This window comes from Leptosomus discolor, chromosome 1 (assembly GCF_034619465.1).
Source record: "Leptosomus discolor isolate bLepDis1 chromosome 1, bLepDis1.hap2, whole genome shotgun sequence".
Classification (NCBI taxonomy): Eukaryota; Metazoa; Chordata; class Aves; order Leptosomiformes; family Leptosomidae; genus Leptosomus; species Leptosomus discolor.
Window position 1 is genome coordinate 190,091,194 of NC_141391.1, and position 23,550 is coordinate 190,114,743.

A 23,550-nucleotide genomic window follows, 5' to 3' on the forward strand; every position below is an offset into this window, starting at 1 on the left:
AAAAATAAAAAACAAACCCCAAAAAACACAAAAATCCAAACGGATAAGGCTCAACCCATCTTCCTGATGCCAACCTGTGGATGCTTATACATCAACTTAAAGACGAACAGGAATAATCTTTCCTCTCTCACCCCCTTTCTCCATCACTGTCAACTGTATCAGCATGTTGGTTGTCTTAAGCTTGGAACATAAACAACATCTTGAATTTGGGAATCTTTCCTATTCCTCACATCCATACTAAGGTACAGCTTTTTAAGCTGTGTGCTGAGCTGAAACTCTCATGCAGGTTCTCCACATTTCAGTTACTACAACTGGCCTCTTTCCAGCACATGACAAATGTCATCTTGTCTCATTGCTGCCACTGTTCTGCACAGATTATTTTCCTAACATCTCTGTCTGCGTCTTTCCCCAGTTCCCCTTCAAAGCATCAAATACAGGCAGTTTGTTTTCAGTTTTACAATCCTTCACAGACTGACTTCATGATACCCATTATTCCTCATAAAGTAGAAAAAAAAATGAGCCATTAATTTCCTACTTTTAGATTTTCAGATAAGCCCTATTGTACTTTCTCCTGTGCTGTCTGTAATGATTGTGAGGTACCTCATTATCCTCCTCCAAGTCAGTCATTCAGACTTCTCCAGTTTATGTATAGAAAGCTTAGGCACATATATTGCCTGCTATCATGACAGGTATTTCCTATCAGTCTGTCACTGTCATTTTGTGTCTCACATAGGACATTCTGTTTGCTCTGTGTCTGTACAATGCCTACAGTATGGCCCTGGTCAGCAACACGGAAGCCTTCGTGCAGTTGCAGAGATTCCCATGCTACTGCTGCCACTACCACTTCCGAGTCTTTCATCGCCTTTGTGATTTACCGTGTGCATTGAAGTGCTTAATTCTAACGGGATAAAATAAGGCCTTGTAACTAATTTTTCTGCATTAGCGATTTGGCTGGAAGTTTTTCATAGTCTAATCTTTCTGGGGGACAAATCATGCTCTTGTGTGGCCTCAAATATTACTGAAATTGCAGAGCACACACATCTCTGTTGCATCTATTAAGACGACCCCATTTTTTTCAGTCTACAAGAAATATTTGTAAATGTCTCAAAAATAAATATGTTTTTAAAGCAAGAACAAGAGATATGATTCAAAAGGACATTCAAAAAGCCTTTGACACAGTCCTTCACAAGTGATTATTAAGAAAACTGAATAGTTTTGGGTGAAAGTTAAAGTTCCATCGTAAGTTAGAAACAAGTTAAGAGACAGAAGATAAAGTAGGAACAAATTGACAATTTTCAGCATGACAAAAGGTTAACATTTCTGTCTACCACTGACCTATACATTAAACAGCATTGTTTAATATATTTATTAATGAGCTGGAAAATGGGCTGAAGGATATCGTATGTGTCAAAAATTAAAGATGACCAAAAAACTTATTTAGCCTTATCAAGATTAGAGATGACTTTGTGGCACTCTAGAGGAATGTAGAATGGTAAGTGAATGCCATGGTGGTAGAATAAAGACAGTATTGATTAATATGATACATATTGAAGGAGTAATTTAACTGCTTACACTGACAATGTAACTGTTTGCACTGATTGTTAAAAATTAAATATAATCACAGTGTGGGAGAGGAAACAAGTTATATCTTATAACAGGCACATCCTTCCTCAGTCTACAGTAAAAAAATAACCCACAAGGAAACAATCCAGGATTTATGAAAATTGAGAAGTGTGCTGACAAAAATACTATAATACCATTTTTATTTTGATGTATGATCTCATGATGTTATGCTGAATTTGGGATGTTTCATTTATTATAAAATACAATTCAGTAGCCTGAAGAAGGATCATTTCTTTTTTACCTCTCTCCACAGATACTTCTAGTTAGTCAGTCCAACTATTTCAGACCATACGTTGTGTCTGTATGCAACTCCTAGCAAAGCTGTACTTTAAAAGCCACAGGGGAGTGTGGTTTCATCCCCATTCATATGTCTCTCTGTGTGAGTCTGCTGTATGTAATAGTTTTTTATCAGTGAGCTATTATTTCAAAACCAGGGTAATTGTTTTTCTATATAAAATGTGTTCTAATTACAAATATCATTTATGTTGTTTCTAAAAAATGTTAGTAGAAATTCTAATATTAATAATGCTAATAATAATTTCTTAGTTGAGAAAAAAAAGATTGCATTTAATGTCTGTGAAATTTCTTTACTCCCTAAATCTTGAGCAGGTAGAAGAAACATGTAATTTTAAAAACTGATGGAGCTTTGGTTCCTAAAGACCATGACATCAGGTTATTTACCTAAATGAGTTAGCCAAACCACACTAGAACTGTCTTTGTACATATAAGTGAATTATCTGTTTAATGTATGTATATATATGCACATTCTTGTGAATTGTCTGTAGAGGCTTTTCATATTTAACTTACTTGTATAGTGCTTTGTTCTGCTTTATACCTGATCTCTCAGTCCTTTCCTGTTACATAGTTTTATGATTCTGGACTTCATTAGGAACAAAATATACCACAGCCTCTTCATTGTTTACATACCAGGAGCACTGTATTAGTTACAGTCTCTGTATTACTGCACAGAGAATTCTTACTTTTTATGACCTGAGTATCTTCTTGGAGCAATACTTTGGTATCTTTGCGCAGTTCCTGCCAAATTCCTGTGCAATTCCTATCCTCATTCAGTTGTCTCTTGAGAAAGTTTTCACCCGAATTGTGCAACATAAGAAAGCATGGGACTTTCATTCATACTCCTTCCACTTCTGTCTCTTTAGGCTTAGACTATATGCCCATGAAGAATATTTATTTTTTATCCTGTTTAACACTAGAGTCGTAACACAGACACTCTAAATACTGTTTCTCTGCTTCTGTTTTGTTTCTTTTCTTCCTCTATATCCTGTCTCCCTGGAACTACAGTAGCCTGTGTTCATGCGTAAACTAGATTTCTACTCCACAGAACATCTTCTGTTCCTGGTTAAAGAATGTGTAAATCTCATCAGACTAATTGCAGATAGGCTAGGTCAGGGTGACTGCCAAGATTTGTTGGATACAGTCCATAGCAACCCTGTAATGGTCTGATCAGGAGGGACAGGAGGTATAAAGATTAAAACTCCAGTCTCTAAATCCTTTGGCACTGTCCTGTTCTTCAAGCATTGCCTTCTTGTAGCCTGTCTTTCTCGGTGCAGTATAAGACCTTCAGATTAAGTCTTACCGATATTTCTCTAACTACCTCCTTTCCTTGGACTGCCTTTCATTTTAGAATGTCATACTTTTTGACTTTCTTCTTTAAAGAAAATTTATTTAGCTATGCTAATCTCTTAAATCAGCTAAACACAACTCTTGTCCTCAAGGACATGCTTTAAAGAACACATCTTTGCACTTCTGTGTATCTTTGGGCTAGAAGTTGTAACTAGTCATATGACGAAGTGTATTGAAAAATCCTTGAGGGAGAAACTCACTAAGCTACTGATAGAATGACAAATTTAGCAGAAGATGCAAATACAAATACAGAAGATGCAAGCACACAAATTCAGGATGGCTGGAAATTCAATACAAAATATTGATTATTCCCCCAATAAGAAAAAACATGGTTTCCATTTCATTTATTACTTGCAATTCAAGAAAAGTCCTGTTTTGCTTATTCAAATAAATTTCTTTTCTAAGTATGCATGCGGAGTTCCATTACCATTCCGTGAATCTGTGTTATACCAAACTACCATCACAAACTACATTCTTTGTAGTGGACGGTGCACATTTTCAGTTGGACTTTTGTCACCTTGTGTACTGTAGTATGAAACCATGAAACTACAGGTGACAATTCATGTTTAGAGTAGTGGGCCTTTTCCTAACCTGAGTGTCTAGCATAAAGTGCCAAATACATCAGGAAGAAAGCCATTTTTTGAAGTGAATAATTAATTACAAAGCCATTTTTTGAAGTGAATAATTAATTACAAAGAAGACTAAGATAAAATGGGAAAGCAAAAATAAAAACAAAACAAGACTAGTTTTTGAAAGAATTCATCATCGTCATCAGATTTCAACCGGTTTTAAAGCCTGTAGAGTAGTTGCACGTATGAGAATAATTTGTCCAATTGACTAAATTTCTCTGTGAACCAGACTGTTGACTCCCTTGTTTCTGTTGAATCGTTCTGCCATAGGGACATGTATCTGCTCAATAAAGAAGGAGGCAATGTCAGCTATGGAAATATACGTAGAAAATTACTATATGTTTCTCATTAATGATTTCCTGCATTTATAATTGCACAACAGCTGTAGATGCTGGTGAGACCACTTCCTTTATTAAACAATGTCTGCAATTTATGTTGGTATTTGAAGTATTTGTCATGTAACCCTTGGAAGGAAAAACAACATATGAAAAAGAGAAACTACTTATTGCTAATTTTATTTATGATATTCATCTTTTCGTAATCTTTTTCCAACCTCACTTTACTCTAGGACATTTCGATCATTTTGTTTTGTGTTCTGGTTTTGTTATCTGTTGTGTTTTGGGGTCTTCTGCCTCCAGTGGATTGATTTGAAGCTGTCCACATTTACAAGTAAGGTTAAACAGTGCTAGCAGTGTCGCAGGAAAGCAAGAGCGATGACATTTCTGGAAGGATGGGGGAGTGTCCTGCAGAGCATTTTTCACGCTTCTGAGCAGTATCCTCTTGACCTTGAATTTAACTTCGAGACAGTCACTCTTATCCAAGAACTGATTGCTCAATCATTTTACCCGAATTGTCACATCTTTAGTAAACAAGATCCACACACAAGAAGTAATGGCTTAGGGTTCACTTCAAAGTTTTTTTTGCTTTGCCAGCTTGCAAGGTTCCTTTATGTTTGGAAAAGCTGAAGAAACAAATAATTTGTGGAGGACCTTGCATGTGAGGGCTTTTAAGGAAAAGAGTGATTAGCCACAAATTCTCTGAATAACTTCCTGGGTGAGAAAGTTCAGAGGCACTTAAGGCACTGTTTACTCCATCTGTGACATTCAGATAGCAGGAGCACCGCATGGCTGAATATGTTTTTTTCTCAGTGGCATTGCAAGACTGCTGTGTCTGCATCAGGGACCCTGTTTAGTACTTTCACTACAGCATTTAATGTGGGAGTATATAATGTGCAACTGAAAATGTTCCATGGTTCCACAGATGAGAAGGGAAGTGTTCCTTAAGCATGTTCCACAGACGTGTGTGGTCACCTGTGCTTCCTTGTAAAATAGGTCTGGAGTGAGCTCTGTAAAGCTACAGCTGGTAATGCATGCACCGAGTCCTCTGAGATGTTGCCTGCCTTTGCATGTGGTATCAGCTTAAAATTCAGACTTCTAAGTATGTTGTTTATGTCCAGAGGAGTATGAGAGTAGGTGATACTGAGTCAGATCCTAATATCCTGTGTTCATGAATGCCCACTCCAGGTGCTTTATGGATGACAGTCAGGGTGAGATGGTAAGACAGGAGAAAAGCTTGAGATCCTTCCCTTTTATATTCTTCCAGCAATGTGAGGCTGAAGAACCCTTTGTATTCAAAAGCTTGAAATAGATTTTTCATCTATGAATTTATAAGGGTTTTTTGTTAAACAAGTAAAGTTTGGGATTTTTTTCCTTGCTTTTGCTGTCAAAATTAGTACTTTATTTCTTTCTTGAAAGTATTTAAGTCCTTTTCCCAGGCACTCAATCTTGTTGAACTTCGTAGAAAATTAAGAGAGAAACAATGTCAACATTCCTAGCACAGGATCAGACTTCTCAGATCCTGCTAATGCTCTTTGACTGTGCTTCAGAAGCTAGAGATCAACTTCTTCAGCAGCTGAAACCTGGCAGTTTTAAACTAGATTTATAACATTATTTAGTTACAGTGAAATCATTAAAGTTCTGTATTGTAATTATGAGTGATTTCACGTACCAGCAAATCTCTGCACAAAAGCTTGCAGGACGTGACTATGGTATCTCCCTGTAGTTGCCTTCTCTCTCTCTTACTCAATCTGTTCTCCTTTTTTCCTAGACAATTATCTGATGATTTTGGAAGTAAGGTGGTCTCTTTATTTTCAGGATCTCGTCTGCCATTTAATCTGACTCTTATAGATGGAACATGTATAATTTTCTCTTTCAAGCATAGAAATTTTGTTTCTTTAATCAGCTGGGAAATATCCTGGTGACAGCTCTTTGTTTATATTCTACATATATGCCAAAAACCATAAATACCTTTTCTCTGATCAATGTTTTGCTGTACAGTATTGAATTATAAAAAACTATCATAGCATATACGAGGCTTATATAGATCACTGTCTGTAAACTGAGTATCGCTGATCAAACATACAAAATTTGAAAGGTAAGGTTGTTTCTTCCCTACTGTATTGAAGTTGTTTTTTCTGATGAGTAGACAAAGAATTATGATATGGAGTTTCAACAGTTTACCTCCTCAGAAAATTTGTCTGTAAAAGTAGTAACTCAGATTTATTCGATGCATTTTAATTCTCCATAAGGAAAAAATTGAAGGTATTGTTAAAGCTAATTAATGCTGCCTAGCTAATGGAGAACTGTCTGTAATTTTATTCTGGAAATCTTCTGAAGTCTGAAGTTTCTGGCTGCCTTGGAAGCTTAGCAAGAAGAGTTTATCTCAGACATTGCTTACTAGCATCCAAACAAAAAAATCAGCTAACTTGGTTTGTTTTGAGAAAAAAAGACAAGGAAAAGAAAGAGCCTTCATACAAGGATTAATTTTAGTACCATTTACTTCTCTGTGCACACTTTATGTTTAGATGCCATTTATAAATATCTTATTATCATTTGTTAAATTTTGTGACAATTTATACCATGGCTGATGACTGTAATTCATGCATTAAACATGCACACATATTTTAACAATATTTGCATCTTATAATATGCTTTGTAACGACTTGTCATAGACTCATCGGTTAAACATTTATTTTACAAATGCATTTTGTAATATGCTATGGTAATAAACTATAAAAAAGTTGTCCCACCTTGTAATATTTTCTGATGGATGAATAATGCATAACAAATTCTACCTTCATTTAAAACATGACCTCTATTCTGATGAAATCTGATACATTGTCTGGATTTATGGTGATCACCAAGTTGTGTGAAGTGCTGTCAATCTGCTTTCTGATTAATTTTTGTAGTTGATAATTTGAATCAATCTGTAAATATTTACAAAATATTATGGTTTTTTTCTTCTATTACTTTATTTTTTTCCACCTGATTCATTCAAACCAAATGTACCGACTCCCATCATGCTGTGAGCTAATTTTCATTCAAATCATTTCTGGAAATTCAATTCAGTTCTGAAATTGATTATCAAAATGGTGATTGTTCCCTTGCTGGCTGCGTAAGTTTGTCATATGTATTTCTAAAGAGGTCTATGCTACTGTCACATCTAATCTTATGAGCTGTGTAAAGCTGAAGGGTATATAATATTGAAAAGTTTATACTGAGCTACTACACAATAAATACATGTTTTTACTATTTATTACTTTCAATTTTGGCTGCATCTGATAAGGTATACTTTTTTAACATACGGAACTTTATTCAAAACAAAAACAGATAGCTCTTGCCATGAGTGTCAACTTACTGACTCTGACCTCCTGAAGAATCATGTTGACTTTTTTCTTTTTTTTTTTTCTTATATGAATGTTAGTACCCAAGATTCTCTGTCTGTTTTCTCTCTGTGTGCATGTGTGTGCGTGTGTGTGCACATGCGTAGACTGTAACATTTTCATTCATTTTATTCCACAACAGGAGTTTTTCTTCAAAATTTAAGGGAAAGAAGGGGATTTGAGGATTGGTTGGTTGGTTGATTAGGGTAGGATATAGGGTATTAGAGGGATGTCCATACATCTGGTGATAGAATTAAATGATTGAGGATTTCAGCAGTGTTCTTCCTTTGCTACCTTCCCATACGTGAATCAAAACCAAATTGGATGGCAGTTCTACTTTTGCTATTCACCTGGAACAAGTTCAGGGCATCGCATCTGTCTGATGCAGTCTGAGTGTGTGAAGTCAATACAGAGTAGTCTGGGCTTAGATCTATTTAACATAAATACAAATGACTACTTCAGGTGCATACTAAAAAGGGAAGACAACGTTAGATAATTGGTCTCTTGGAAGGGGGCTTTATTTCACCAGATAATAGATGGTTACGGTTTCTCCCTGTATGTTCACCTTGATAGTCCAGGCTCAAGAGCCTTTTGTCACCGCTCATAGTTAAGGCACTTTTAGTCAACACATAGTTGTCAACCCATAGTCAACGCACTTTTAGAAGACTGTTTATCCAGTCTGATTTAGACATCTAATTAGGATTTAATGAATTGTGCCACAGAAATGCCTATTTTTCTCCTTTGATTAAACAGGTAAATTCAGATGACTAGCTCAGATATGAGTGTAGTTATAGCGTAGACTTTTTGCATTTGGTAGAGCAATAGCCGCCCATTCCCACTTCTATTTTTCTTTCTTTTTTCTTTTTTTTTCTTCTAAATAAATTACTGCTTATGAAATGAGCCGGGCTTATTGTCAATAGAGCTTTACCTCTTTACACATTGAGCATATTAGACTACATTCTACATAGTCAAACACACTCTGTTTAGTTTGCATAAATTCTGTTATGGAAGTCTTTTTGCTCATGGAGAGAATAATTAATTCCATTTCAGTTTGCTATTTTCTGTTAGTGTTTCTCCTTAGATGAAGGCATGCAACTAGTTCCAGTTGGGATATGGTGTTCTGGTGATGTGGCATCTATCCTATAGCATCAAGACTGGGAAATACTCGTGGGCTTACAAGCATTCATGCAAGTTCAGACTAGTCATCTGAGTACTGAAATGGGTTTGGTAAAGATGGATTCGTTAGTCTTCTATCTCAAACACTTTAGCCATCACTCCTCCCATTCTAAGATGGTCTCATAATTTGCACAACGTTTGCTGTCTTTTTCTATTAAAAATCTAAAATGCAGCAGTCATGATTTCATAGGAATATTTTACCTGTTTTTCCCCCAGTGGTCATTTTTGTTAGAATCATGGTGTCTTCTTTACTCATCCTTCAAATGATGAGTTTGGCTGCCTTGTTTCATGGAATGATGATGTTAGAGTTAATTTTATAAAAATGTTTCTAATGTGTAACAATTTCACTGGATTTCTTAGTCTTAATTGTGCACGCTATTTCTTTGAATACGTGAAAATGATGCAGTATCTTGGTAGTTTCTTAGTTCTGATCTGTTATAAATCACATTATGGTTGCACAAGAAATGCAGTAAACATTTGTATTATGTGGCGGGATTTTCTTTTTTTTAGGTTTGCTCAGAAAGCACAGAGATTTCACTTTTCACTGTATTGCTTGGCAACTTGTCATTCTTTCGCATATATCGAATATATATGATATATGTGCTTTTGTTGTAACTTGGCTGCTTCAGGATTTCTGTAGTTCAGATTCATTGCGCTCCTTGTGTTCTTGGAATTGCTTTTCTTTGTTTCAGATATAGAAAAGCTTGTAAGACACATTCTAGAAATTTGATTTTGCACATTGCATATGTTTCTTTATACATGCACATACACAGGTGTATATTTACATAGGCGGATATCATATGCAGTCCTAGTACAGGCAGTAAACTGCAGGGTTTCATCATGCACTTTTCTCAACTGAACTTCAGTAGTCTAGTCGTCTCTTTCCTCCTGTCATTCCAAATCTCTGTAGTTAACACTAAAAATAATTTCCCAAGGTATTGTTTTCTGGTTTCCCCCCCTTTTTTTTTTTTGCATGTGAGTTCTTTTCCCAAACGCACAGTGAGTTGTGGGCCACAGGAGAGAATATTGGATCCAAAATTAGTTACAAATTCGTTGTCTTGCCACTTACTGAAGCCAACAGTAGGGTCTTTATGTCACAGGTTAAGAGGAGATTCTAGCTGCCTAGTAGATCACACACTTGATTTAAGCCCTGGGAGGTTAAGATGCAATAGATTTTCAAACTACAATATTCATAGACATAAAAAAATAATTTTAAAGTTATTTTGGTATTTCTAAGATGTAAAAGTTATCAGACTCCCTCAGAGGTACATAATTAAAAAGTTACCTTTATAGAGAGGAAAAAAAAGCTCTGTGATGCATTTTAATAATTTTTAAAAGATTTTTAAGCTAGCTTTTCTTTTATATAATTCACATTTTCTACATACATGATGATGTGATGCTGTATAAAGGTTTTATTCTAGTTTTGTTTGGGAGAATCTGCATAAATCACGTATAGTTTCACCATTTGTGAATAATGTGGCAGCTCAAACTCATGCCAATGAAACCGTCATACTATCATATCATGTACTGTATATAACATACATACACACTCATAATGAGGTAGAGGATAATACCGAAAATCTCTTCCCTGCAGGCTTGAAAAATGACCAAAAAGCAAGAGGTCAGTTTTCACGCCTTGGGAAAAATAGATCAAGAAATTAAAACTCCAATCAATACCTATAACCTTAAAATGTATTTTAATGTGCTGCAGCTTCAGTTACCCTCAGCTGAAGCTTCTCTATTTTAGCTTACAGGGTCTTGTGACCTCAGCCCATAGCAGAGTTTCAACAGTAATAGCGACAGCCATCTTGGATAAATGTAAGTGAATTTTTTCCTCATTTCTATAGTATCTGTCCCTCACATTCACTTTTGGAGTTTTGTTTTTTCACCTAGGATGTAGACAGTATTCCCAGCAACACTTCTGCTGTGTGCCGAGTAGCATGATTGACACAAAGTAGCAGTAAAGCAACTAAGTGGGACTTCTTGCTTTTTAAATGTCACAGTATCAGACTCATCGTGTGCTTATGAAATGCCAGTATGATGGCCCTGCAAGCTTTATTTTACCTGCAGCTAGCTTGGTGGTTGTTTTCATTATCAACCATGATTAATCTGCAAAGAAAGAAATAGTACAAAAAGACTTTGTCCATATAATCTTGTTTTAGCTAACACTAAGGATGAAATCTAGAACTCAGAAAATACTTTTCTAAGAAAAAGTTTTCCTTCTTCAGTCAGCTTTACCATTTCAGTTCTGCTTCAGGTCAGACTGTGGTAATCCATTCCCGAACTTAGCTCTGCATTCGCTAACTATTGTGTAAAACTGGGGCTGAAGCTGGAAAAGTATACACTTTGTACATACTGACCATGTAACAACTTCCAGAAGTATGAGATAAGGAATGAAGGACGTCTGCCCGTTACTGGTTTCTGAGGGATACCAAATACAGCAGATGCTATTAAAGTCAGTGTTTTTTTCAATAATTGTCACGTTGTTGTAATGGTGGCTACTCTATGATCCTAATACAGACAGAAGAAAATAGAAATAGGGTTATTCATTCAGAAAATCCTGTCCTGTGTGCTGATAGCCTTAAGAAGCTGGCATTTGGTAGGAACATACAAAAGATACCTGGACTTAGGTCTTGTTCAGCATTTAGTCCTGAATTGGCCTTCGTCTGAATTCACCATTTGTGAACAATGCAGCATCCTTGATCTATTAAATCACCATGCCACCCCTCCATCTTCTATTTGTTCATACACATAAATATATATGTACCTTACAGACATAACTAAAATTCCAAGTTTTTATTTACATGTACAGGCCATAGTTGTGTTGTAGCCCTATAGCTACAATAGTTCCTTTTTAGTGACCTCAGATAGCTAAACATATGGTTGTTCAAATGCAGCCTGTTCTCTTCATGTGATTTCATAGGATGTACCTGTCATGAAATGAAAGGCAGCACATACGCGCTAGTTAAGGCTAAAACTAGGAGAAGTGGAACTGCCTCCATCCGTCTTACAAACAAGTCATTCAAAGACAGATAGAGGGCAGTCTCGCTGTTTTACCTGAAGACCTATAGTCAGCTTAAAAAGTCATTAGAATTCAGGTCTTCTTGCAACTATACGGTTATATTAATATCTCCATAATGGATGATACACATATCATATACAGCAGGGTCTAGAAGCTGTGAGAGTAAAAGAATGTGTATTGAAACCAGTTTGTGATTATCTTGAATTTCTGTATTTCTCAAACTTCAGTATGCCATGTAGGTGGGAGGGTGAGCATTGTTATCAGTTACACACAGAAATGAAGTAGTAAAAGAAATTGCATGCCCAGAGTCTATTCTTTTTGACTAAAACTACGTGAATGAAAAAAGGTGTAAGAAGTGTTAGTTTGGCTACTGGTTACTAAACAGGAATGTACTGAGTCAAAGAATAATTCCTAAAATTTCTCTGAGGAAACAGGTTTAGTTGAAAACCCACACAAACCTTGAGGACCAATGACCTCAAGGGTAAAGTCGTTTTATAATAATTACCATAAATACTCATTTAATTTCAAAAGAAGAGAAGGTGTTCTTACATTTGTCATTGCAAGACCAAGTTAATGAAAGACCTTTGAAACCACTGTCAGTAGAAGTATGTATAGATTTTGAATGTTTGTGAGTATAAAATAAAAAATCAATTTGTGAGGAATTTCATTAAATCAGCACTATAATGATAGCAGTTTCAAAACCAGCCATACCTATATGCTTATCAAATACCAGGTGTTTTTTTTTTGGAGCCATGTATGCCAACAAATTTACTGCCACTGCAGGCTCAGTCCTGTATTTGTTATGTTTTTGACACTGTAGTTTATGTGACACTTCTGTCCCATTAAGTGATGTGATCCTTCCATACAAGAATGATCCTCTGCTTTGATAACTGTCTCAGTCTTGTAACAACATCAAGATTATTGAATAAATAGAATGATAATGTGATTCCATACATCTTGTTAAAACAATGTTCCCTTGGTAATGGATAGTTAAAGTGTGGTTTATTTCCTGTTGTTATTATTTATGTAGCTCTTCCAGTTATCTTTGAACAGGGGAGAAGAAAATTAAGAGGATGTGATGTATGTCAAACTTTGGGTTCTTACTAGAACGTGTAGCACGTTTAACATTTTGTGTCTGTAATGTGTAAAATACATGTATATAAATACATACATAAGTCTAACTGCAACATTGGAGCTTATATATATCTCATTATTTAAAACTTCAGTATGTTAAACAAGGACTTTGAAATGCAGTAAGAAGTAATTTGTGAAAATATGTTCTAGAAAGTGTGGTAGAGCATGCTCGGAGGTGGTACAATATAAAAAGCTTGCTGTAAAATGGTTTAAGATATGCAGAAGCCAGATGCTCACTAATTCAGCCTGCTAATCCATTTGGCCAAATAGATATGGCATTACATACTTAATATGTGATACAAACTTCTAGGAATTTCAGTTTTTCTTTTATGTCATACTATCAAGTTTCCAGAAGTCTAGGTAGTGCAAGACATATATGTGCTCCTTTGTAAAAAGTATAAACTACCTCCGATAATTTTGTAGAGATACTGAAGTAACAAGGTGGTGTTGCAGTCATAAATATCTACTTAGGTGATTCTTCTGCTTCTTCATAATTGTCCTTACATCCTCAATGTATAAAAGGCAGAGAAATTTTAGACGCTTACTAAAAGAACTAAAGTTCATCCCCACAGTATATATTACTGAAAATGTAAATTTTATTCAGCTTGCTATCTCCTTCCTTTTAATGTTCCATTCACAGTGAAGTCTAGATGGTTGGAGTGAGTTGGGTGTTGTGGAGATGGTGTTTTCAAAGGTCTGTGCACCCAGAGCTCCCACTGTGTTCATTTCCAAAACACGTGCATCACCTACAAAATAATGGAGAGATTATAATAATTTGTTTCTTGATGCCTTTGCATCTTAAATTGGGATATGTGGTTTGGTTTTGTTAAAAATTCATTCATTTAAAAAGTTGCTTCAGGATATATACATTCATTTAAAGTGGCTTTAGCCACTTGAATGAGTTTACTGTTCAGAAACTTCCGATAACAACTGGCTTATCACTGCTGACTAGAAACAGACAGAGACAGATAGATGTATATATACACCTTTTTAGGCAGCCCCTAAAGCTTTGCTCCTTCCCTGAGAAAAGGTAAATAGTCAGCTTAAACCTCTTCAGCGACTCTATAAACAAGAAGATGCCAACAGCATGTCCTCTTCTTTATTACCTGGGTGTCCTAGCTGCATTCTCCTTCCATGTGTAAATCTTGCTCTAATTTCCTTGAGTTTGTTACCATAGCTTGATATTTGTATAGTGTTCATAAAGTTTATAGAGAAAATAAAGATATCCATCATTAACATTAGTAATAGTCCTTAACCATTCCTTTAAATTATGTCAACCATTCACATCTCTCCTTTTCTTCTCCTTAATTCTTTTTTTCCTAGCCCTTGTTGTGACTTGTAACTGAGTCTGAATGCCCATAATTTAGAACACTCTTCAACTGAAATAAGCTGAGTTTTCTGTACCAGTTCAGTAAAATGGTATTTTTGGCCTCTGTAGGGTTTGCCGCGGTTGGGAATAGGAACTATCCCACTGGAAAGAAGCAAAAATGTAGAAAAAAAAGTGAAATATTTTAGTAGTAGCAATACAATTGATCCAGTATTGAATATTTCATTAGAGCTTCATTAAGTATTCCATTTACAACATTTTTAATTATGACTTTTCAGTACTAAAATGCTCTGAAATTTGTTACATTAATTTTGTATCAAAAAAAGATTTTGAAGAAGCTAAAACATTCCTACATTCTCCAAACAACATTCTTAATATTAGTTTGTCAAAGGTGCATAATGTCAAAGTCAGGCTTACCTCAAAGCAGAACTTTCATTTTGAAATTTCCTTCACTAATAATTTTATAAATACGTATCATAAAAATTTGGTTTTAAAGAAAAAAGTCTGGATTGCTCCTAAGCAATATTTTTAATGCTTCAGAATTGTTTGTGAATCAAGGAAGTTCCTTTCCATGATGTTGATTATTGGTCTTTTTTCTGTTTTAGAACTGTATTGTTTTTCTGCATATTTGGTGAAGAGGGAAACATTACCTGCAAACCTCAGCTATATTTTCGGTCTTGGTTTATGAAACACTGTAGTTTTGAACTTGCTTGCACTTCCAGATGGAAAATAATTTTTCAGTTATTAGTTTTAATTTAAAGGCAGGCCTCAGTATCTTCTTAGTGGTTTAAAGAGCTGCAGAAACTCTAGTAAAACATAGAAGGTGGTACATGATCTTTTACTTGGGAGTACTGTAAATATTGTATAGATGTGGACTGTAATACTGTCTTTTGTTAAAAGGACAATATTCTAGGTCATGACAGTATTTAAATCAATACTTCTGGACTTCGATAAGCCCTAGTCTTGCAACAACCTTCATTCCCTAGGTCAGGTCTAGGGAGACCAGTTGTTACTGTCAAGGCTGGGGGCAAAGCTGATGCTGAGATCAGATCAGTACTGATTTCAGAGTGGGTCAGCTATTTAGGTACAAATGTGCATTTTCTTATGTTTGTAAGATATAGTGAAGCATAAAAATAGCTGATGACGTTTTAATTAATATAGTAAGACTGCAGTAGTGAAAAGCATTTGTTTTTACCATTCTATTACAAAATATTTGTTTCGTCAGTAAATGGCATTATTTTTGTCATAATTAATTATATCCTTACAAAACATTTACAGATTTTTGTGCTTGCAAGTACATGTCTACAAATAAAACTTGGCTTTAATTGTTGCAAGGGGAGTTTGTGTTACATGTCAGACAACTTTTGAAACATAAGCAGAGTAAGAAAGTGCTGGAAAAGGCTCACGGGGGTGTTGTGGAATCTCCTTTGCTTAAATTTTGTAAAAATGTTTTGGACAAACATCTCTTACAAACAAAACAGTTTATTCTGCTTTTGAAGAGGTGGATGGGGTAGCTCCTTTACCAAGGTGTCTTCTTTTTGCTGTGGAATTTGCTTAATGCTTTTTTAACAAGAAATACTTTTATTTTACCTTATTTCTTTTAGCAAATGAGTTCAAATTAGATTGCCAATCAGTGATTACACCAATGATGCCTGTGTGTATATTTAGTGAACATCGGTTTGTGAGTTTTTTTATGAGTACTCCAAATAATATGACAAAGAAGCTACATCTATTACTCTGTGAATAAGTATCTGAATACTATTAAGATAATCTCTGGGTAGTTTCTAAAACTAAATAAAAGTGAGAGGCAAATAGAAGTTTGTAAATAGTTTTTAACAGGTATGTGGCTCAAATCTTACAGAAGGTTCTGTGCTTATTTCAAATTTACACTATGATGTAAGTAATACTGAATTTTCATAGGATCAAATGTTTGTGACTAATTGATTTTGTGTCTAGAGAGCCAAATAAAAACAAATTCTTAGGAATCTGTAATTTTCAGTGGAACAGTGCTCGAGAGCTTTGGAAAGTACTGCTTTATTAAATGCTGGGCACTTTTATGAAAAGAAATTCTGAACAACAGATTTAAAAAAAATAAGGACTTAAAAGCTTGCTACTTTCAAAACTAGAGGAGATGATGTTTCCACCTCCTTCTCCATCTTAGGGCGCTGGTTGCTCTCTGAGTTGTAGGGAGTAAGGGGGTTGAATTCCCCCCCTGTCAGCTTGGGATTGGGGAGAAGAGCCAGCTGTCAGGCTGCTCCAGCAGCTCAGGGGGCTGTTGGCACTCACTAGCCCAGTGCATAGGGTGCCGGCATTGATTCAAAGAGGAATAGTTGAGAGAAAAGGCTGAGTTTCTGGAGTCCCTGGTTAACTGGCACTCCTGACAAGTGAGACTCTTGAATGCAGGTACCCGCTGTGGTTTCACCCATGTCCCAGGTTCTCCTTGGTCACAGGGGGAAGGGGACGTGAGACATGATCCTGGCCGTTGCAGTCTTTAAATGAAATGCATCAAAACCCGCTTTTGTGTCTTTTCAAAGGAGTCCACATTTTCAGTTTAAGATATCTTTTGAAAAGATAAATAATACTTTTGTTTTATAAATGTGTAGTGACATCCTTAACAAAAATACATTATTCAAGAATTATCAACAATATTTTGAGGTAAGTTAATGATGATCTGTTCAAACACTGTAATAATCAAACTCTGATCTGTATACAAGACTGAAGAAAATATGTTGCTAGGAGCTTCACTGTTTTTGTGATTCCTCTTGAGAATGAGTTAGCTAAAATGAAGGTGCTCTGCCAGCTTTATTTCAAGATCAGTGCTTAAAAATGACTAATTTTATAGCATGTATTTTCTGTTTATGTGCCTGTCAGTTTTAAACAGCCTTTTATATGCAAATGCATGATGACAGTTCTATATTCTGTGTCATTTCTTCACTAGAGTTTTTCATGCTATTGGAATAATCCTTTAACGGATATTTATAGAGTTTTTACTGTTATTTTGACAAATCAGACATTGTTATTAAAATGATAAAAGAAAGTAATTTTAATACTTTTTGCATTGGAAGTTCTAAACTTTTTAAAATTATGTATGTTTCCTAGCTCTATTTTAGTAAACCTTTTAGAGAAATTGGATCTTTTTAGTTCCATTCTTTTGTGGTAAGAAAAATCTGTACTTTGAACTTGTTTCTAAACAAGTGTATCACTAAAGATCCATCTTTATTTCTCCTTCAGTCATTTCGTTTTATGTGCCTGTACTAAGTTGTGTGTTCCAAAAAGTTCATGAATATCATATGCTGTACGAGTACTAAATTTGGCTCACATTGGAGATAGCTTGTTTTACTGTAATTTCAATATAAACAAACTCGGACTTACTGTCTATAATTTTTGTAGTTTGGAAAAGTTGTTGCCTTACCATGGCTGATGTGCTCACAAGGTGGTGAGCTGGGAGGACTTCAGCAGTTCTGTCCATTGCAGTGCATGCCTAAGCAGTGCTGTGATTTCTAAAGGAAACTGTAAATTTGCCTCATGTCTAGGTAGTGCTTCATGTTTGGAGCTAAGCTTAGGCATTAATTTAGACTAAAACCAGAAATTGAGAAAACAGGATCAGTATTTCCATAGTCTTGAACAAAAAGCGTAATTGTCAGGTGACATAGAAAGACGAGGAAAGGACAGAGACATTCACCTGTGTCTAATGAAGGAGGTGACATTTCAGTAAATGGAAGGTACTTAAATATATACTGTACATTGGCAGTCTCCCAAGACTGCTGATGGAAGTGTGTTTGGGGAAAGGAGCAGCGTATTGAAGAAACCACTGCTTTGAGCTGTACCGTGAGAGCAGGAGCGGGGACTGGCTATAAGCCTGGTGGGAGTCACCAGGCTAGCAGAAGGCTTCAAAGGATACCAGCTGCTGAAGCCACGGAGAGCTTTCAGATCTTTTCTTGGCAAGTGTTGTGAAACTATATTTACCCCCATTTAGTTGCAAGATTTCTGTATTCTTTCCAGGAAGTCTCTGCGTTAATGGAATTACTGGTGCGAATATTCTGTTGTTTGAGAGCAACACATGGTACACAGGACAGTTTTTCTGCCACTATCACCCAGGAACCCTGGGGCCTTTCAAATGAACTATCAAAAAGTCCAGATGCACCTAGCCTAACCTAAGGCATTTAACTTCAGATACCCCTGTTAGAAGCAGAGTCAGTCTAACCTGTATCTGTAGTAGAAAAGAGATGGATGTGGACAGTTCTGGTTTTACATGGACTGGATTAGTCCATGGATTTGCACACTGTCTTGTGTTGCCTATAGGAAGTGCCCAGGGCAAGCAGACATCACTAGTATCTTAAAATGATGTGGTACAAATCTGACCTAAGAGTCACTGGTTCTTGCTAAGATACTACAAAATTATTAAAGTTAATATTCTAATGAGGTGCTTGTCAGGTGGGAGTTAGTATGTGACAAAGAGAGGGAGCTTTTCCTGTGACAGACTCCCATGTTACAGTTTATGTTTCCCATTGGATCTCATTTGACTTCTTCAATTCTTCTGATCTCCATAAGCATTTTTCTCTATTAGATAACATTTATGACATTTCCTTGTTAAAGTTAACCAAAAGATTGAGTTATTGTTCTATTATTCACTTTCTATATTATTTATTTCAGAAAAGACTAAAACACACTCAAGCTAATAACTATGTTATCTGTTACAAAATTGCCTCATGGTGCTGTATAGTATAAGAACAGTGACAGAAAATGGAGTATGTACACTGGGACAGATCTGACTACAGTCTTCAAATGCTGCATTTGTTACACAATTAGGTGTTTGTATGAACAAACAGCAAGACAGATAGCAAAACAAAATCAGGCATACAGAAATGTCTGCTCTGTATGTGAAAGTGGCTGTATTTTATATAGAACAGGAAAAAATGAAATCTTCTCATTCATATGACACATCACAAGTACATTAAATGCTGCAGTGGTTTCTGGTTGGCTAGAACTGTAAAACAACACAAAAGTTAGGTGCACGTGCAGTTATAAATGCCTATGCCTGTGCAGAGCAGGTGTTTTTGCAAGAAAGTGAGTAGCAGATGAGTATGCACATCCTAATACTTGATGTGTATACAGACATCAGATCTGAGGTTCTTGCAAATTTTGAGAACTTTCAGCCTGAGGAATTAATACAATTATTCAGGATACTTTTATACCTTCCTGATCCTGGTTAGAGTAGTCCGTGTGAGGCCTTGCAAAGAGTCTTAGGTGTAACCCCTCCCTTAGCGGGAGTCAATATTTTAAAGCATATGTTACGGGTTTGAGAAGATAGTTAGGACATTGTGGCTTTAACATTACTGAACATGTTGGTAGAATCTGGACTGTTCAATGGTTGCTGTTTATCAAGTAAAAAGTAAGGATTATCTTAGTCCTCCATTGGGCTGTGCACGTAGCTCATGTTCATATGGAAATATACTTCCCATATTTTCTCCAAACCTTTTAAGAGCATTTTTGTAAAATACATCCATGTAATTAAAAAAAACCCACAACAAAACAAAAACAAATAAACAAACAAACCAACCAAAAAAACCCCCACCCCGAACACGAAAAACCCACCTCAAACCCTACACCAAGTATTGTACATTGGGTCATTTATTTGGCTTTTAGAAAATCCTGTACATGCTTTTTAACTGGGACTGTTTCTTAAAAAAGTATGAAGTCCATGTATTAATTCACTAAAGATCCATTATTCCATTTTCTTCATGTCCAAGAAACCCCACTTTTCCGTTATACATCCCAAAGTTGCATAAATAATAAAAGTGGTTATAAATATATTATAAACTTCACAGCTCTGTTTTTAAAATTTTAGCTAATTGAAAGGCTCTTTCAAAATTGCTATAGAAAGTTCAAATTTACACGAACAGGTACACAGAAGTTACCTGGCCTGTCAAGTGTTTTGTTGCCCCAGTTCTGGCCTGCCTTGACAGTGTTGGTCACTGTTTTCTTGCATTGTTTTTGGCTGTTGCCAAAGCTGGATGGCGAACGCTAATGGTAATGGTCAGAAATGAGTCAGTGACTGGATCATCTCCTTTTTACAGCCATCTTTCCCCCTGTTCACTGTCTCACAGTACACAAGATGCGTTTTCCATCTGTGAAGAGCTAGCAAGCAGCTCGCTTCATCTGCTCTTCAGGCTCCAAGAAGCAGATGGCTGGGCTACAGACCTGCATTTCATGATTGGTGGTATGGCCCCCTTTTGTCACAAACTGTACAAAAGAGCCTAAAAGTGGACAGATAAGGGATTTAATTCAACCACCAGACAGGAAAATAGGTGGATTGGACTAATCCCAACACTCCTCCTTGAAAGCCTAAGTGTTCACATGTCAGCTCCAGTGTGAGCCAAATGGTAGTCTTTAGTGCTTAAATTTGACTAGGATCTATCCATTTGATCCAGAGGTAGGAGCAACTAACACCAGTTCATACCCATGTGTTCCTGATGAATGTACATAAGGCTATATAATACTTGTCAGTGTTGGCAGGGTAAAGAGGGAACTTCGCTGTTAAAGGCTGCTTTGAGATCAAATAATGCTTCTTTTATCTCTGTCTCAATAACATGCGTACGATACGCTTGGATACTCTATTTTCATTCCTCCGCAACTGCAGCATGTGCCTTTGCTATGGCTGCCAAGATTCGAAGGAGAGGGGACAGGATTTGGAATGGAAATGTTGAATATGTTATGTGGGTCCTGGACAAGGTGGCACTGATACCCAAAGCATTGTGATCCAGGTCTCTTACCTTTCTATCTGAAACTGTCCTTAACTGGGGTTTTTATGTCTTACGTGGAGGGGTTACAAGGAAGAGTAGCTCTATAACTCACATGCTGGCCACAGTTTACGCCTAGAATATGTTCATGTGAGATGGAGATAAAAATAGTGGTCTGCAATTCAGTCCCATGCGCAGTTATCTTTATTTTGCTGTTGGTGACAGCTGCATGTTACTGCTTGAGAAATAAAGGGGGTAAAAAAAGAGAGTAAAACTCAAGACTAGTGAAAATGTATTTTTAAATACCCATTTTTAATAAATATTTTCTTAACATCAAATTGATCCTGTCATTAGCCACAGAACTTATAAGCAAGCTACCATGCAAATTTACGCGTATAACAGTGTGGCCAGTTTTCATATGGGCATAAACAGTAGCTGGAGAAAGCCCTGGCTCCTCCTTTTGTCAATGAGCCAGTTTTTCTAAGCATTATACAAGTGAAAGTTGCCCAGTGTCTTTTCCATAACTTTAAGCCCAGGTAAATGGTAAGGTCTCTCTGCCATGCAGCCTTATAATATATATAACACTTATAAAAGGGCAGCTGAACAATAGCGTTGAGCTGACTCTTACTTTATTTATATCAATTTCCACTGGGATTGTACTGTTGACTTCAACAGCCTTTTAGTACATTGTGTTTACATGGATGTAAACAAGAGAATTTGCCCAGATGTATCACACTATATGCAAGTGATCAGATTGTCAATATTCAACTCCTATGCATGCAACAAAGTAGAGGTCAGAAAGGTTACTGTGTCTGTCCTTGTTCTGAGGAGTGCAGCGGACTAAGACGCCAGAGTGCCACAGTGCACAAAAAACCGTCAGCCTACACAGATTTGCAAGTCTGGTGCTTATACGCACATGCTTAAATGGGACTGTGGTTTGGGCATTGTCTAGCTGTGAAAATCATACTACGTAGATGCTGATCATATATGTTCAAAAATCACAGTCTCCATAATTGCAAAATAGACCTATTCTCCCATTTTTGGCACCAGGTGAAATGCTTCATTTTGGTCACCTGAGGATCCCTGGCTAGTTGGTGAAAAGAGGAACACATTCCAAGTCAAGATTTCAAACATTGAAGATTTAGTTGGGCTGAATTATTTTCTGGTTATATCTCTTTTTGTGTTTACTGTTTGAAGACTTTTTTTCGGTTGTTGCCTACATTTTGTATCTACAATAGGAATTGTTCCACACTTCTCTGCTTTAAGCTGGAAAAAGGCAACAGAGGAGTAGTTCTGCTGAGCTAGGAAAGATATTTCTCTTGGCTAGCCTTTATATCCTTATAGCCCTTAAAACAGAAACTCTTGGAGGGGGTCAGAGTGATTATCCACTTCTTGAAGACCTAGGAATACAGATGAGAGCCTTCAGCTTGCCGTACATTTTACAGGATAACAAAAATGCAAGTGCAGAAAATTTTTAAGGTGGTGGTAATTGAGGATCTTGAGATGGGGTTGATTTGGGCACGTGGGGAAGAAGTATTTCAACTGGTTTGGATACATTTTGTTGGAAATTTAGAGTATCAAATTAAATAGCTTTAAAATACAATGTGCTATTGTTGGGTTTGGGGTTTTTTTAAACCAATAGAAACTTAAGTCAGCCAAGGTCAGCAGTTCTGCTGAAATTTTCTAAGGCTCTGTTGTGTGTATTGAGAATTCAAACACAGCAACAGTAAAATAATCCCATAATTTAGCACAGTATACTGATTTTCTTAAACAGTTATGTAAGATTAATAAAATGTTTTAACCAATACCTGTTTGTGTATATACTAAGAATTGTTTGTAGGTAAATCAGTTCCGGTTTGAAAGCATACAGGATATCTCATATACTTCCACTTTAATAAGGCTACGCATGGGTAGTTCTCTGCTTCTTCACTTCTGTGGGGTTCATGCACCAATGTTTTGTTCCATGGCAGAAGGGAAATGAAGTATTCTCATCATCAAATGTTGCTATGTGCCTACATCAGGAGGTTCCTCCTGTGATTCATGGAGAGGAAGCTCTCACACAGAACAATTCAAAATTCAGAACAGAGCTCAATTTATTCTGTCTGAATTGCCATCTAAAGGAGCTTCTCTCTTTCTTTCTCAACTGTATAAATAGTATATAGACACCTCTCCTAATTTAGACTGTTAAAGTTACAAGCTATGGTTTCCCTGGCTGAAGGCAGTCTGCGTACTTGCTGGCATTGTCTTGTAACAGGGAAACAGTGCACATGGATCTGGTTTTTTGATACGCAAATGGTACAATACTTTCAGAAAGCTAGTTAAGTCTGTGAGCCATGCAGTCCTTGAGCTTTCTGTAGGTCTTGTAGTTCATTATGATGGTAAATTTTTATGAGGACTGTGGCTCATTAGAAACTGGACTGAAACTTGGAGTATTGTTGGCCATCTAATAGTTTCATCCAGCAATAATTCCTGGGTGTCATAGACCTGGGACAAATTTGTACTGTTGCCCTAGAGCTTCATGTCCTGTTACTCAC

The 23,550-nt window shown here is 36.3% G+C and overlaps 1 protein-coding gene across 13 annotated transcripts in view; it reads left to right on the plus strand.

Annotated features, from left to right (window-relative positions):
- The window catches only part of FOXP2 (forkhead box P2), a 189,257-nt gene that overhangs the window by 95,899 nt on the left and 69,808 nt on the right, over positions 1 to 23,550 (plus strand). The window contains exons 4-6 of one of the 13 annotated variants that reach the window (XM_086472902.1): positions 5,195 to 5,208; positions 15,263 to 15,281; positions 22,119 to 22,133. The exons of the other annotated variants lie outside the window; for them this stretch is intronic. Coding sequence (XP_086329028.1) covers positions 5,195 to 5,208; positions 15,263 to 15,281; positions 22,119 to 22,133 — 48 coding nt within the window. The remainder of the gene's footprint in view (positions 1 to 5,194; positions 5,209 to 15,262; positions 15,282 to 22,118; positions 22,134 to 23,550) is intronic. 13 annotated transcript variants of the gene reach the window in all.